At 38.8% G+C, this 16343-nt stretch overlaps 1 protein-coding gene across 1 annotated transcript in view; it reads right to left on the bottom strand.

Moving 5' to 3' along the window:
- The window catches only part of OSTM1 (osteoclastogenesis associated transmembrane protein 1), a 43046-nt gene that overhangs the window by 8987 nt on the left and 17716 nt on the right, over window positions 1–16343 (bottom strand). The window contains exons 3-5 of the mRNA XM_061427657.1: window positions 12921–13018; window positions 5869–6033; window positions 2773–2938 (exon numbers count right to left, since the gene is read on the bottom strand). Of these exons, the coding sequence (XP_061283641.1) occupies window positions 2773–2938; window positions 5869–6033; window positions 12921–13018 (429 nt within the window). The remainder of the gene's footprint in view (window positions 1–2772; window positions 2939–5868; window positions 6034–12920; window positions 13019–16343) is intronic.

The raw sequence follows: 16343 nt of genomic DNA, 5'->3' as shown, positions 1-16343 counted from the left end.
ATCTTTACATGAAATGTTCTCGTGGTATCTCTAATTTTCTTGAAGAGATCTCTAGTCTTTCTCATTCTATTCTTTTCCTCTATTTATTTGCACTGACCACTGAGCAAAGCTTTCTTATCTCTCCTTGCTATTCTTTGGAACTCTGCATTCAAATGGATATATCTTTCCTTTTCTCCTTTGCCTTTAGCTTCTCTTCTTTCCTCAGTTATTTGTAAGCCCTCCTCAGACAGCCATTTTGCCTTTTTGCATTTCTTTTTCTTAGGGATGGTCTTAATCACTGCCTCCTGTACAATGTCATGAAACTCCGACCATAGTTCTTCAGGCATTCTGTCTATCAGATCTAATCGCTTGAGTCTATTTATCACTTCCACTGCATAATTGTAAGGGATTTGATTTAGGTCATACCTGAATGGTCTAGTGGTTTTCCCTACTTTCTTCAATTTCAGTCTGAATTTGGTAATAAGGAGTTCATGATGTGAGCCACAGTCAGCTCCCTGTCTTGTTTTTGCTGACTGTATAGAGCTTTTCCATCTTTGGCTGCAAAGAATATAATCAATCTGATTTTGGTTTTGATCATCTAGTGATGTCCATGTGTACAGTCTTCTCTTTTGTTGTTGGAAGAGGATGTTTGCCACGACCAGTGAGTTCTCTTGGCAAAACTCTGTTAGCCTTTGCCCTGCTTCATTCCGTACTCCAAGGCCAAATTTGCCTGTTACTCCAAGTATCTCTTGACTTCCTACTTTTGCATTCCAGTCCCCTATAATGAAAAGGACATCTTCTTTGGGTGTTAGTTCTAGAAGGTCTTGAAGGTCTTCATAGAATTGTTCAAGTTAAGCTTCTTCAGCATTACTAGTTGGGGCATAGGTTTGGATTACTGTGATACTGAATGGCTTCCCTTGGAAATGAACAGAGATCATTCTGTCGTTTTTGAGAGTGCATCCAAGTACTGTATTTTGGACTCTTTTGTTGACAATGAGGGCTACTCCATTTCTTCTAAGGTATTCTTGCCCACAGTAGTAAATGTAATGGTCATCTGAGTTAAATTCACCTATTCCAATCCATTTTGGTTCACTGATTCCTAAAATGTAGATGTTCATTCTTGCCATCTCCTGTATGACCACTTCCAATTTGCCTTGATTCATGGGCCTAACATTCAGGTTCCTATGCAATATTGTTCTTTATGGCACTGGACTTTACTTCTATCACCAGTCACATCCACAACTGGGTATTGTTTTTGCTTTGGCTCTGTCTCTTCACTCTTTCTGGAGTTATTTTTCCATTGTTCTCCAGTAGCATACTGGGCACCTACTGACCTGGGGAGTTCATCCTTCAGTGTACTATCTTTTTGCCTTTTCATTCTGTTCATGGGGTTCTCAAGGCAAGAATACTGAAGTGGTTTGCCATTCTCTTCTCCAGTGGACCATGTTTTGTCAGAACTCTCCACCATGACCCGTCCATCTTGTGTGGCCCTACACGGCATGGCTCAGTTTCACTGAGTTAGACAAGGCTGTAGTCCCTGTGATCAGTTTGATTAGAGTTCTCTGATTGTGATTTTCATTCTGTCTACCCTCTGATGGATAAGGGTAAGAGGCTTATGGAAGCTTCCTGATGGGAAAGACTGACAGAGAGGGAAACTGTGTCTTGTTCTCATAGGGGCCATGCTCAGTAAATCTTTAATCCAATCAAACAAAGACACTGGTCAGAAGTAGTATGTGTCTCCTGCAGCGTTAAATAGATTTGCAAAGCAAATACAATGCTAAACTTTAAAGGTACACGAAGCCCTGAAAAATAGTTTCTCAACAGTGAGGTCTCTGCAATGTTTTGTTATTATTCTAAATAAATGCTTTTAAGACTGACTTATGACATATTTACAGAATTCTGACATCTTCAAAATACTTTACTAAATACACCCATGATAAAGACTCTCTGCATTGTGCAAACTGATCTACAAGTAATCTTTTTTTAAGTCAGATATATTAGAAGTGAAGTTAGATAAATCATGAAGAAATGCCAGAAAAAGATTTACAGGGAAAAAAATTTTATATCCTAGGTTCCTAGACTAGGAATAATATTTCAAAGAAAAAAAGCCTGATGTTTTTCTCTAGAAAATACCCTCTTTTAGAAATACTAAAACTACTCAGGGATAAGCCCATATTTTCACTCTGATAATACAGAAGAAACATATGAGACTTGGAAGTCACTTTTCTTGGCTAGTTGAAACCTTCTAGTTAGTGCTTTTTCTGCTCTGCCCTATTTGATAGGGAGAAAGGAAAGGAATTAATACATACCGAGTATATGCCATATGTCAAATAACTTTCTTGCAACTACAATTCCAATTTGTTCATAAACAGTCTCTGTGCAAGCTACAGTTTCTCCCTACCACCTGCTGCTTGTCTGGTGGTTCTGCCATGGGTAGTTCTGCAAACGGGCCTAAAAGTGGTCTACTATTTATTTACCTATTACGGCTGTCTCAGGTTTGCAAAGCCTTTGTTGCTATTGCTCTGTTGTTGTCAACTTTATTCCGGGGAATCTAGCTTTCTCAACTAAAGCTTCTGAAAGATACTGTATACTAAAGTTTGATTATAAACTCACTTATAAACTTACACATCTCTTCCATTAGTGAACAGAGTCGTAAAATTTGAAGAAGACAGCTGTTTCAAGCTAATATACCTTGAGCTCTCAGAGTATATACTATTTCTAAAGGAAGCTTAGATTTTTTTTTAAATATAGGTTTTTATCTAAATAAAAGAATAATCGTAAAAAGAAACTTACGTAGGATGAGTTTGCGTTTCTTTTGCTCTGAGTGAAGAAAACTACTAAGGTAGAAGACAACAGGTAGAAAGAGAATGAACACAGAAACAGCGATTACAGGCACTGTGTCCCTGCAAAGGACTGAACAGTTGAAAGTTCGACTCCAAAGTTTCCGAGTAATATTCATCTGAAACAATAACAAATACTGTTACTCTGTTTTTCATTTAATTTGTCTTCAAATTCATATAATTATTTTGTTAATAACAAGACCCCAGAATTTAGACTAAATATACATCCCTAAAAAATTACTAACAGTTGAGGACAATTTCTTTTTGTAGGGAAATAAGCTGGTTCACAATTAGTCACTGTATACATTTATACCCATACAAAAATCTCATATTCAAAATTCATAATACTGTCCAAAGAATTTCAACCTTTCACAGACTTCAAACACAGAACTTGCAACAATAGAAATATAGTTAGACTGTGCTTCGTTCATTAAAAAATATTTAAAAGGGTAGCTATGTGAGGTGATAAATGTTAACTTGACTCTGGGAATTCTTTCACAGTGTAGATCAAATCATCATGTTGTATACTTTAAATATATAACAATATTATTTGTCAAATATACCTCAATAAAACTGGGGGGGAAGTGTCACAAAAACAAAAATTTTTTTTCATATGTTATCTATGTAATTTCACTGAGCTTGTTGCAATATTGTTAGAATGGAAATAAAAATATCAACTTTATAAGGCGTCTCTTTTTTCGTAAGGGTTCTCTTCAAGACATGATATCTATGCAATGCTTAATCTCTTATTTAATATATTACGAAAGATTCATACTCACGGCAAGTAATTTTTTAAGTAGGTAGTATCTAATGAGTCACAGACCCTTTATTAAGACAATGTGTGCATGTGCGCTAAGTCCCTTCAGTCATGTCGGACTCTTTGTGACCCTATGAACTGTAGCCCGCCGGGCTCCTCTTGTCCATGGGGATTCTCCAGGCAAGAACACTGGAGTGGGTTGCCAGGCCCTCCTCCAGGGATCTTCTCAACCCAGGATTGAACCGGTATCTATCCCCTTCACTGGGAGCTGGGTTCTCTACCACTAGTGCCACCTGCCAAGTCCTTATTAGACACTGTTAACAAGCAGCATGCTTTAAATACACTTAGGGGCTGCTGTACCTCGCATTTGTTGAGCTCATGATTTCTGTCAAACAGGCTAAATGATACAAGGAAACTGCCAAATTTAATGTAGAAAACTGTTCCTGCCTCAATTTTAATTGAATTTACAAATGGTGCCTTGTAAGTTTGTTGTAATTTTTGCTTATTGCAAGATGAATGTTCTAGAATAGGTTGGTCATGTTGATTTCTTCTGTAATTCAACTTATGTCATGGAGCCAATATTCATTTTTCTTCTTTATTAAAATAATTAAAGACTATTATTCTCTTTTATTGGAGGATAAGTTTTCTTTTAAATTCTTTTAAAGAGAATATAAAAATTCTTTTAAAAATATACAAATTCTTTTATATTCTTTTTAAAAGATATTTATTATTTACTTGGAACCTACTAGAAAGCCAAGTATTGACTATTCTAAACATCAGGAACAGCTGCTGCTGCTGCTAAGTCGCTTCAGTCGTGTCTGACTCTGTGTGACCCCATAGACAGCAGCCCACCAGGCTCCCCTGTCCCTAGGATTCTCCAGGCAAGAACACTGGAGTGGCTTGCCATTTCCTTCTCCAATGCAGGAAAGCGAAAAGTGAAAGGGAAGTCGCTCAGTCGTGTCTGACTCTTGGCGACCCCATGGACTGCAGCCCACCAGGCTCCTCCATCCATGGGATTTGCCAGGCAGGAGTACTGGAGTGGGGTGCCAATGCCTTCTCCAAGGAACAGCAGTAACAAACAAAAATCTCCGGTACATCCATATTAAGTGCTTTTTACCATTCTAAATATTACTGATACACTATGTTCATCTCAAGCTGCTGTAATTCACACTCATCATTCTCAAACATTAGGTTTACCAATGTTGACCACAAATTATCTGCTTTTTGCCAATAATTTTTCAATTTCTTTTAACACTTCAATAATCAGGTATCACATTCCCATAAAGAGGCATGATCGCCATCTAGTGGTACCCCATGTAAAGGCAGGCTATTCAATGGAGAAGAGTTTTTGCTGACCATTCATTCACCCTATGGAGAAAGCAATGGCACCCCACTCCAGTACTCCTGCCTGGAAAATCCCATGGATGGAGGAGCCTGGAAGGCTGCAGTCCATGGGGTCGCTGAGGGTAGGACACGACTGTGAGACTTCACTTTCACTTTTCACTTTCATGCATTGGAGAAGGAAATGGCAACCCACTCCAGTGTTCTTGCCTGGAGAGTCCCAGGGACGGGGAGCCTGGTGGGCTGCCGTCTATGGGGTCGCATAGAGTCGGACACGACTGAAGTGACTTAGCAGCAGCAGCATTCAACCTATATACATGTTACTAAGGGCCTGCTATTTGCCAGGTGCTATCCTAGAAAACTGAACAGTGAACAAAAAAGGACATGAAGTCCTTGTCCTCCTGAGGCTTATATTTTTTAGTAAGGAGAGAAAGACTGCAAATAAGGAAACAAAACTTTTTCAGATGGTAATAGATACAAAGAAATAAAGCAAGAGGATAGGAAGTAATTGAGGAATGGCTTCAGAAACACGTAATAACAAAACCTAGAGACTTCCTGAATTAGTAACAAGTGCACAAGAAACTAAAATGCAAACATCTAACAATACCCATACCTCTGAAAATGACACTCATCATCAAATTTAAAAAACAGGATGTATAAATGGAGTATAATCAATAAAAATATTAAATCACTATGTTGTATACTTGAAACTAATATAATATTGTAAGTCAACTATACTTTAATAAAAAGTACCAAATATACTAAATTATCAACTTGTTGATGAAGTATCTGATTAATTTCCATTTTAGCCTTACATATCAGGATATTCTAAAACATACTACTTAGCAACTAGTTATTTCTGGTTGAAGACAGCATATGCAGATTCTAATAATAACAGAAGGCATATTCAACACTGCAAAACATATATTGTTTCACAAGCAAAGTACTTACTGCATCCTCCACGTCAATGCACAAATGTGTTCCAAATTCAGCCTTGCTTTCACGTTCATTTATTTTTTGCATTTCACCGTACAGACTACTCAGAGTTGTATATGCTTCACGACAGTTTTTGCATACTTCCGAATAATTTCTTAACTGAAGACTGTGTGTGCTCCCCTAAAACGTCAAAGGCACATGTGATACACGTTACGCCTGTAATACACACACTAAACATTGAATTTTAATTAAATTTCCTAGAAGAAATAATAGAGTGCATTAAAGTGCTGAGCTGTGATGTGGGGAAGGTTGCTAAACCACTGTGAGTCTTGGTTTTATCACCTATAAAGTAGGGATACCCTTACCTGTATTACAGGTCCCAAGGAATAAAGACTGATGTATAACACATAGCAAAATGTTTGGCACTTTCTAGTTGCCCCTGAATTTTGAGAACGACAGCACTAACCACTGTTAACTGAGAACAAAACTAGCTCATACACCAAATTAATGATACCTACACACCAAAAATTTCCTAAGTTATCTTGTCATTTATATATCTGCCCTTATCTATCCTGCTGCTGCTGCTGATGCTGCTGCTGCTGCGCTTCAGTCGTGTCCGACTCTGTGCGACCCCATAGACAGCCCACTAGGCTTCCCCGTCCCCGGGATTCTCCAGGCAAGAACACTGGAGTGGGTTGCCATTTCCTTCTCCAATACGTGAAAGTGAAAAGTGAAAGTGAAGTCGCTCAGTCGTGTCTGACTCTAGCGACTCCATGGACTGCAGCCCACCAGGCTCCTCCGTCCATGGGATTTTCTAGGCGAAAGTACTGGAGTGGGGTGCCATTGCCTAAAGTATGCTCCTGCCTGTACTGAACGTGAACACTGAAGTCTACCTTATTGAGACAGAGGACTTTATTGATGAATAAGGAAAAGGCACCTAAACTACATTCCTTCCTCAACCCTCTTTACCCCAAGGCTTACAATCCAGGCCTTTCTGGTCAACAAAAAGGAACTAATACCAATGAACTGTATAACCTGAAATGAAGGTAATGGGTATAAGACATAATGTTAGTGGATACTAACCTTTTCCACTTCTAGTACTAACACTTATTATTTCAAGAACAAGTTTGCTAAACAGTTCACACTTTTGTTTTCTATTCCATTTATTCTTTACCTTGGAGCCTGAAGAAATAACATTAACTGACTGCTGGAATGAAAGAAAAAAGAAAAAAGTTACAGAAATCAAGCTGATGGAGCCTCTACAACATTACCCTCACTATCCGACAGAGAAACTCAGTCTCTGTTCAGTTCTACCACAAGAAATAGCCCATTGCCTGTTTTTCATAGAACAAATGTACACTTACCTAAATATGTTCAATCAAAAATTGAGCCTAATGCCTTGATAGAGGAGTATAATTTTGTCATTTATATTAAAACTTAAAATGTACATATCTTTTGACATTGCAATTTCACTTCTAGGAATTTACCAGACAGATAAACATGGATAATACCACCAGCCCTGCCAGGGGCAAGTAGAACCATGACTGACCCCAAAGCCAGCATGCCCTCCTCTGAGGACCTTGTGGCTATCATGTCCATCTGTCCATGGGTCTTTCTTTGCTCTGAGTAACTCCAAAAGGGAGCTGCAGTTTATCTGAGCTCGAGTGCTGGGCAGAGGCAGCTGACCACAAACCAGACAGGCAGTCCTCCAAAGAAGCGAGGGAAGAGGATAGCTTGAACCTCGGAAGAACACATGGGGCCAGGAGAGCAGACAGTTGGAGACCTCTGGCTCCAGCCAGTCTGGGGGTCAAGGGCGAAATCTGAATGCAGGTCAAGAAGCAACAGTTAAAACTGGACATGGAACAACACACTGGTTCCAAATTGAGAAAGGAGTACGTCAAGGCTGTATATTGTCACCTGCTTACTTAACCTATATGCAGAATACATCATGCGAAATGCCGGGCTGGATGAAGCACAAAGCTGGAATCAAGACTGCCAGGAGAAATATCAAGAACCTCAATACACAGATGACCTTATGGCAGAAAGTGACTAGGAACTAAAGAGCCTCTTGATGAAAGTGAAAAACCTGGCTTAAAACTCAACATTCAAAAAACGAAGACCATGGCATCTAGTCCCATTATTTCATGGCAAATAGATGGGGAAACAGTGGAAACAGTAAGAGACTTTATTTTTGGGGGCTCCAAAATCACTGCAGATAGTGACTGCAGCCATGAAATTAAAAGACGCTTACTCCTTGGAAGGAAAGCTATGACAAACCTAGACAGCATATTAAAAAGCAGAGACATTATTTTGCTGACAAAGGTCTGCCTGATCAAAGCTATGTTTTTTCCAGTAGTCATGTATGGATGTGACAGTTGGACTATAAAGAAAGCTGAGCACCAAAGAATTAATGCTTTTGAACTGTGGTGTTGGAGAAGACTCTTGAGAGTCCCTTGGACTGCAAGGAGATCCAACCAGTCCATCCTAAAGGAAATCAGTCCTGAATATTCATTGGAAGGACTGATGCTGAAGCTGAAACTCCAATACTCTGGCCACCTGATGGGAAGAAGCAATTCATTGGAAAAGACCTGATGCTGGGAAAGACTGAGGGCAGGAGGAGAAGGGGACAACAGAGGATGAGATGGATGGCATCACTGTCTCAATGGACATGAGTCTGAGCAAACTCCAGGAGTTGGTGATGGACAGGGAAGCCTGGCATGCTGCAGTCCATGGGGTCACAAAGAGTCAGACATGACTGAGAGCCTGAACTGAACTGAACTGATACCCCAAAAGGACTGTCCTTGTTTGTAACAGTAAAATACTGAACCAAACAAAAATCTCCATCAATATAAAGACTGACTGACTAATTGGTGGCATGTGTGTGCTGCTGTGTTTAGTCGCTCAGTCATGTCTAATTCTTTGTGACCCCATGGACTGTGGTCTGCCAGGCTTCTCCGTCTATGGGATTCTCCAGCCAAGAATACTGGAGTGGGTTGCATGCCCTCTTTCAGGGGATCTTCCCAACCCAAATGGTGGCATAGTCAAACAATAAAAAAGCCCTGTGATGTTTGAAACAAATGAGGAAGTAGGATTCTCGGAAGATGATGACATCAGCATGTGCCTGTCTCCTGATTTCTTTTCTGAAGAGACTCAAGAATAGACCATAAACCCAGGCCCCTGAAGAGCACTGCAAATTACAAAGGCATGCCACGCACATCTCATGGGAAGGCTCTACGACAGCTATCACACCATTCCCAGGGAAACTAGCTGGCAACACAGTCTCTTGTGACCCTCTAGCCCCTGCAACCACCCACTGTCCTCTAGAGATGCGAGGGGCTGGCAAAATAGCTCCACCCTGCCTGCAAGGCCATCCACAAAAAGCAGTCTCCACACCCACCAAGACAGTCCAGCCTCCAGAAAAGCTACCGGTAAATACATACTGACATAAGATGGATTTGGTCTGGAACTTAAACCCACATCCCTGCCTCATCGTTGAGCCAGAAGCCACTGCCACAGCCAATACCATCAATTTCACTGCTACCACCTATCTCTTTAGCTAGTTCCCCTCCCTTCTGTAACACACACACACACACGCACACGCACACGCAGACACACCCATGTAACACTGGCGTTGCCCTCCCCCACACATCCTATAAAACACTAGCATTGCCCAGAACTCAGGCCTCTTTATCACTTCTACCTACACTCACATCCAAGTCTCCAGGCTTGATACTATCTGTACCTGATGACTTAAATCTACAGCTCCAGCTCATACCTCTTCCCGATAATAAATAAACCGATCAACCATTCAATTCAAGGAACAAGAAAAATGACAAAACCAAAGGAATATAGGAGGATAATCAGTGCAAAAGCATAAATTAACACATTAAGAAAAATAAAATAGAAACTGATAAAGACAATTGCGGATTTTCAAAAAGACAAATACAAACATACCTTCAACAAGCCTAAATAAAATTCAAGGGAAAAAAGGTCTCATAAGTACAGCATTTAAAGTAAGAAAGGAAATGTAGCTACATATATAATAGAAATTTTAAGGAGTAACCAATTACTAAATGCAATGCATTATCCTGGAATGAATCCTGACACAGAAAAAGGATATTAGTAGGAAAACTGGTGAAATCAGAATGAAGTCTGGCATTTAGTTAAGAGTTATGTACCAATGTTCATTTCTTATTTATGACTAATGTACTGTGGTAATATAAGGTGAACATGAGAAGAAACTGGGTCAAGGTATACAGGAATTCTCTGTATTACCTTTGTAACTTTTATAAAAATCTAAAATCATTCCAAAATAAAACATTTTAAAATAGCCAGTTAAAATCTGTAGTGGGGGAAGAAAAGATACAACTCCCAAAGGCACCAAACACTACATAATAAGACCTTGAAATAGGGACTTTTCCAGTGGTCCAGTGGTTGGGAGTCTGCCTTGCAATGTTGGGGATGTGGGTTTGACCCCTGATCAGGGAACCAGGATGCCACATGCCACAGAACAACTAAGCCTGTGCACCACAACCACTGAGTCTGCGTGCTCTGGAGCTTGTATGCCACAACTAGAGAGTCCGTGTGCCACAACAAAAGATCGGCATGACACAACTAAGACACGCCACAGCCAAGTAAGTATTTCTTAAAAACAACCTTGAAATAAAGTTAAGAACCATTATAAGGCCTATATGAAATTTAAATAAATAAATAAAACTGTGCTAGAGAACATTAAAAAATAAAGAATAGTGGTGGCTGCCAGGGGCTAGAGAAGGAGGAGATGGGGAGTTATTGCTTAATATGTACCGAGTTTCAGTTTGAGAAGATGAAACATTCTTGAGATGGATGGTGGTGGAGTTGTACAACAATGTGAGTGTACTTTAATGCCAATTAACTTTACACTTAAAAACTGTAATGTGGTAAATTCGGTATTGCCTATTTTATTTCAATAAAAAAATAGTGAATATACTGTACTCCTAGATAGAAGAGCTCAATATCATGTCAATTTTTCCCAAATGATAAATCTAAAATGTAATGCAATTATAATAAAATATCAAAATGATTGATTTTTTAAAACCTGGTTCTAAAATTCATTTCTAGGATTGATTTAGTAAATCCTGTTTTGACAGTCAAGAAGCCATCAGAATAAAAAGTTGGAGCTAAGGCTCACATGTGTGTGTGCTCAATCACTAAGTTGTGTCCAGCTCTGTATGACCTCATGGATGTAGCCCACTAGGCTCCTCTGTCCATGGAATTTCCTAGGCAAGAATACTTTAGTGGGTTGCCATTTCCTTCTCCAGGGCATCTTCCCGATCCAGGGATCAAACCCTCATCTCCTGCATTGGCAGGTGGATTCTCTACCTTTGAGCCACCAGGGAAGCCTCTAAGCCTCACATCTTACACCAAAATAAATTTCAAATAGATAAATGACGCTTAAATATATAAAACAAAATCCTGACGGTCCTAGAAGAAATCATAGGAGAAAATTTTTAAATAACCTCAAAGTGGGAAAAGGCCTTCTAGTGTGATGCAAAATCCTTAACTCATTAATTTTGATAAATCTAATGACATGAACGGAGAAGGCAATGGCACCCCACTCCAGTACTTTCGCCTAGAAAGTCCCATGGACGGAGGAGCCTGGTAGGCTGCAGTCCATGGGGTCGCTAGAGTCGGACACGACTGAGCGACTTCACTTTCACTTTTCACTTTCATGCATTGGAGCAGGAAATGGCAACCCACTCTAGTGTTCTTGCCTGGAGAATCCCAGGGATGGACACGACTGAGCGACTTCACTTTCCTTTCACTTTCATGCATTGGAGCAGGAAATGGCAACCCACTCTAGTGTTCTGCCTGGAGAATCCCAGGGATGGGGAAGCCTGGTAGGCTGCCGTCTATGGGGTCACACAGAGTCGGACACGACTGAAGTGACTTAGCAAAAAAAAAAAAAATGACATGAAAATTTAAATTTTCTTCACAACAAAGAAGCATGATAAAAAGACAAACAACAAACCAGGATAAAAATATTTGCAACCAACATCCCAGGAAAAATGCTAGCTTCCCTCAAGTATATGTATCAGAACTAGTGTTGTTTGGTTTCTAAAACCAAAGAGCTCCCAGATAGGTTTGGTAAATGCTGTGTACAGTAATTACTATTTGAAGTTTTACATAACGTACATTTGTCCACTGAAGTTCTGCAGTCCTGTAGTAAAGCATTTCTCACCTTTATTAACACTAAACCTTTTTTTATGGACTATCTATTAAATGCTTGCAGAACATATTTTGGGAAATATTTATCTACTATATGTTCATCTAATAAATGTTTTTTACTATACTCAGGGAAATCCATAATTCTGTTATCACATTTATTAAAGAGAAAATCATACATACCTATATCTTAAACATGTTTATAACTATTTTTGTGGATTACTTACTTGATTAAAAGCAAGTTTCAAAACTAGGACTTTACCAGAACTCCAGTTTCACCCTTCACCACCACCAGGAAAGCTCTAATACTAACATTCAAAGGTCAGAGGTGGAGAAAACAAAACCCAATAACTTGGTTTCTTAAAGGCTACCTTTTATATTATAATTCAAAACTCAAAGTTACGTTACTAAACAGAGTCTTTTAAAGTAGGTAAAATATATTTAAGCAAACACTGAGGCAGAGAATAAGCTTCTTATAGACAATCATACTGAACTGCAAAATACATTATTGCATAAACAAAGTCAAAGTAAATTACTGTCAGACAGAACAACATTGTGTTTCAATTAAACAATCACATGCTTCAGTTAATATGTTCATACTCATTAACTCATTGGATCCTGACTACAAAATAGTGGAAGGTAGGTAGTCAGGGTAGATCTTACTATTCCCACCTTACAAATTAAAAAACTGAAGTTTTGTTGATTTGCCCAAGAGCTAGTAATAGATTTAGTAGAAATCCAGGTCTACCTCTACACTCTATGTGTATATGAATATCAACAAGTAGTGCTATAAAAACCGGAATTATTTATTACTCATTTGGACAAAACAGCATTTTAATTTCAAGTATCATATATAAAAATACCTGAAGGTTATTCTCAAAGCAGGTCAAGGTGTGATTAAATTGGTTGAGGAAGTATACTGTGCTATTTGATAATTCTTCACTTTTGTTCGTTAAACAATCTGTCAAGAAACCAAAAAAGCATATTGATATAACTCAAGCAGTAATTATATAGTCATTTATCTCTTAAGCTGTTACCTTCCGTTTTGCACTATTGTAAACCTCTGTTCAAATAAGCATGAAGTTTCTTCACACGTTAAGAGAATTTTCCAAATACATGAAACTTAACCCCTTTCAGTTTCCGAAATATTTTGGTAACATCATAACCATTTTCATGAAAATCTTAATCACATACTCTCCTCTCTTTGTAAAAACAATATATCAAATAAAATTGAAACTGATTTTTTGACAGTGCAAAGTCTTAATCATGAATATCAGTTATCAAACGCTGCCTTAAAAGGAGTATTTCAGGCGTAAGACCATTTATCTGCATTGATTTCAGCTAAATGTATATGCTTTTTGATCCTTTTCTGTGTTAAATTTAGTAGTTCTGGGTCTCTTCCATCTCGAATAGTAGGTCAGTTATTGCATCAAAGAGGGTAATTTTAAAAAATCTGCTCTTTCTAGTCTATTGTGAGTTGGGAGACCAGAGAAACAAGCTGGTGATAATTTTGCATAAAATACTCATACAGGGACTTACAAGTAACATCTGGAAATACATACAATTGTTTCATATCTTTCTAAAAATCTCACATAAGTGATATTCCTCTGCAACTTGCTACTCTCACTTAGTATTAGCTCAAATTAAATCCTTTGAATTATTTTATATGCATGAACATAGCACAATGTATCTATCTATTGCCCCTCCTTGGATGAACCTATTCCTTATCCTCAGTTTGTGCTCTTATTCCTTATCCTCTCCCTGTACTCCCTCAGATTACTCTCTGGGATCTAGGTTCAAGTGCCTGACATCACATCCTAAAACTCACGGTCAGCCATTTCAATCTCACGCTCCTAGAATCCTTGTCCTCTTTACATTCCACGTAATCACAAATATTAATATTTTAAGCCTTCATTATCTTCCCAGGTGGCGCAGTGGTAAAGAATCTGCCTGCCAATACAGAAGCCTGGGTTGGGAAGATCCCCCAGAGTAGGAAATGACAACCCACCACAGTATTCTTCCCTGGAAAATTCCATGGACAGAGGAGCCAGTGGGCTACAGTCCATGGGGTCACAAAGAGTCAGACACAACTGAGTGACTGAGCACGCACACAACTTTTCTCTATTCCCAACTGTAGTTATAGAACGCTACTACAGAAAATTCTGAAGTTATAATGAGGGGACTCAATTCAAACTAATGTCAGATTCACAAAACAATCCTTGTAGATGCCCTGCCAATTATTCCACAAGAGATATTAAAATATTTTCTATTCTCTAGTACTCAACCATACTCTTGTTCCTCTTCAGTTCAACTGACAGCTGTACATTATACCCACTCAGGGCCATCTATTACTATCTTTCAACTGGGAGCAGATAGAAGGCTGTTGCAACTATCCAGGAGAAAAGAGGTAATGCAAACAAAAAGAAATCAATGGATAAGAGACAGATTGAATAAGTAGTGAAGAGTACCAGAATATGCCAACTCAAAATATGCCTTTTTGGGATATGGATTATTCTGAGCTAAAGGACTTTCAGAACCAATAGATTCAGGAAAAACTAAAAACAGGGTTCAAGTTTTTATTTTGTAAATAAAATTTACACTTGTAAAAGAAATTTCCATTTGTAAAGATGTCTTCCTCTCCAGAGAAAGAAGAACTCATAACAACTAACTCTTCCCAATGGAGAGGGCTCTAACTTAAATCTACATAACAAATCTTACTAAGCAATCCTGTTTACCATACTTTACTGGTCACTTCCCCATAACTTGCCTCCTACATCCAGAAGGCCAAAATCCCTTTCCTCTGATTAGCCTAAGATGTTATATAAACCCAAATTCTAACCATTTCTTTGAGTTCCTCATCATTGGGTGCTCCCACATGTGCATGTGCAATGCACATGTTAATAAGCTTCTGCTTGCTTTTTCTTGTTACTCCATCTTTGGCCAGTCTAATTAAAGAGTTCCAATCAAAGAACCTAAAATGGGTGAAGGAAAAAAAATTTTTTTCCCTCCCCTTGAGCAAACATTAGGATAAGACACACTATACAATGTATTCACTATTACAAACAACAATCACTACAATGAAAGCTAACATTAACTGAGTAGTTGCTATGTTCCAAGTGCCATGCCTGTACTTTAAACACATTCACTCAATTCTTACAACAATCTTATAAGGAAAGGTGGTGGTGGTGGTTTGGTTGCCAAGTCATGTCCAACTCTTTCAACTCCATAGACTATAGCCTGCCAGGCTCCTCTGTCCATGGGATTTCTCAGGCGAGAATACCGCAGTGGGTTGCCATTTCCTTTTTCAGGGAATGTTCCCAAGCCAGGGATCAAACTCACATCGTTGCAGGCAGTCTCCTGCATTTCAGGTGGATTCTTTATCATTGAGCCACCAGGGAAGCCATGAGGCAAGAACTTTTTAATATAAGGAACACTTTTTAAATAAGGAACAGAGGCTGACAGGAATTAAGGAAGTTGCCAAGGTCACGACCGATAAGTAAAAACCAGGAATTGTTACTCAGTCTGATTCCTAAGCCTGCATTTTCAAATACCACAAACACAAAATATTCACATCTACCCTCTAAAAAATTAAAGTTTAATACGGGTAATTAATAAATACACACCTCCACTCCTCCATCCACCACCCATAGATTTCCCCATAGATTTTACACCATGCAGGGATTCAGGTAGTTGCTATCAACTGCTCAGTGCTGGCAACTGAGACGAAGCCTAAAACTGGTGAACAGGGCAACTAGTACATTAAGACTCCTTTATGCAAGCTGGAAAAAGACATTGCCTTTGGGTAGTTTACAAGAGTGCTTCTGCCTCCAGAAGCTGAGTTGGAATCCCGCTCCATTCACCTGCTCACATAGGCCAATAGTGTAGGACCTGGTCTGTACCTGGGGCCCTGCTGATGCACTCTACATTCTCTGCAGCTTTATCTTCTCAAACATGTAAGTCCTGTTCTGATCGTTCACCTTATCATTTGAAAATCTGAGGATCACTTCACAAATTAGGAAACAGCCAGAGAAATAAGATGATATACTGAGGATCATACATCAAGTTAGTAAGTTATTAAAATATAAAATATACTTGTCAGGTTCTTAATTAAGTTTATCTCAATTATACCATTTTTTCTTTACTATTTAAAAATGTTATTCTATTGGCTTTCAAAAAGTTTATACACTAAATTCTTTAAAAAAAATAACAACATAAGCCTCTCTTAATCTTGGTTTAACATCATCACAAAGTAGCCTTGAATCTTTTTACACATGAGGTAGAGTATA

The sequence above is a fragment of the Bos javanicus genome, chromosome 9 (genome assembly GCF_032452875.1).
Source record: "Bos javanicus breed banteng chromosome 9, ARS-OSU_banteng_1.0, whole genome shotgun sequence".
Taxonomy (NCBI): Eukaryota; Metazoa; Chordata; class Mammalia; order Artiodactyla; family Bovidae; genus Bos; species Bos javanicus.
Note: the sequence above shows the minus strand (reverse complement) of the source record. Positions and strands in the feature narration are given on the sequence as shown.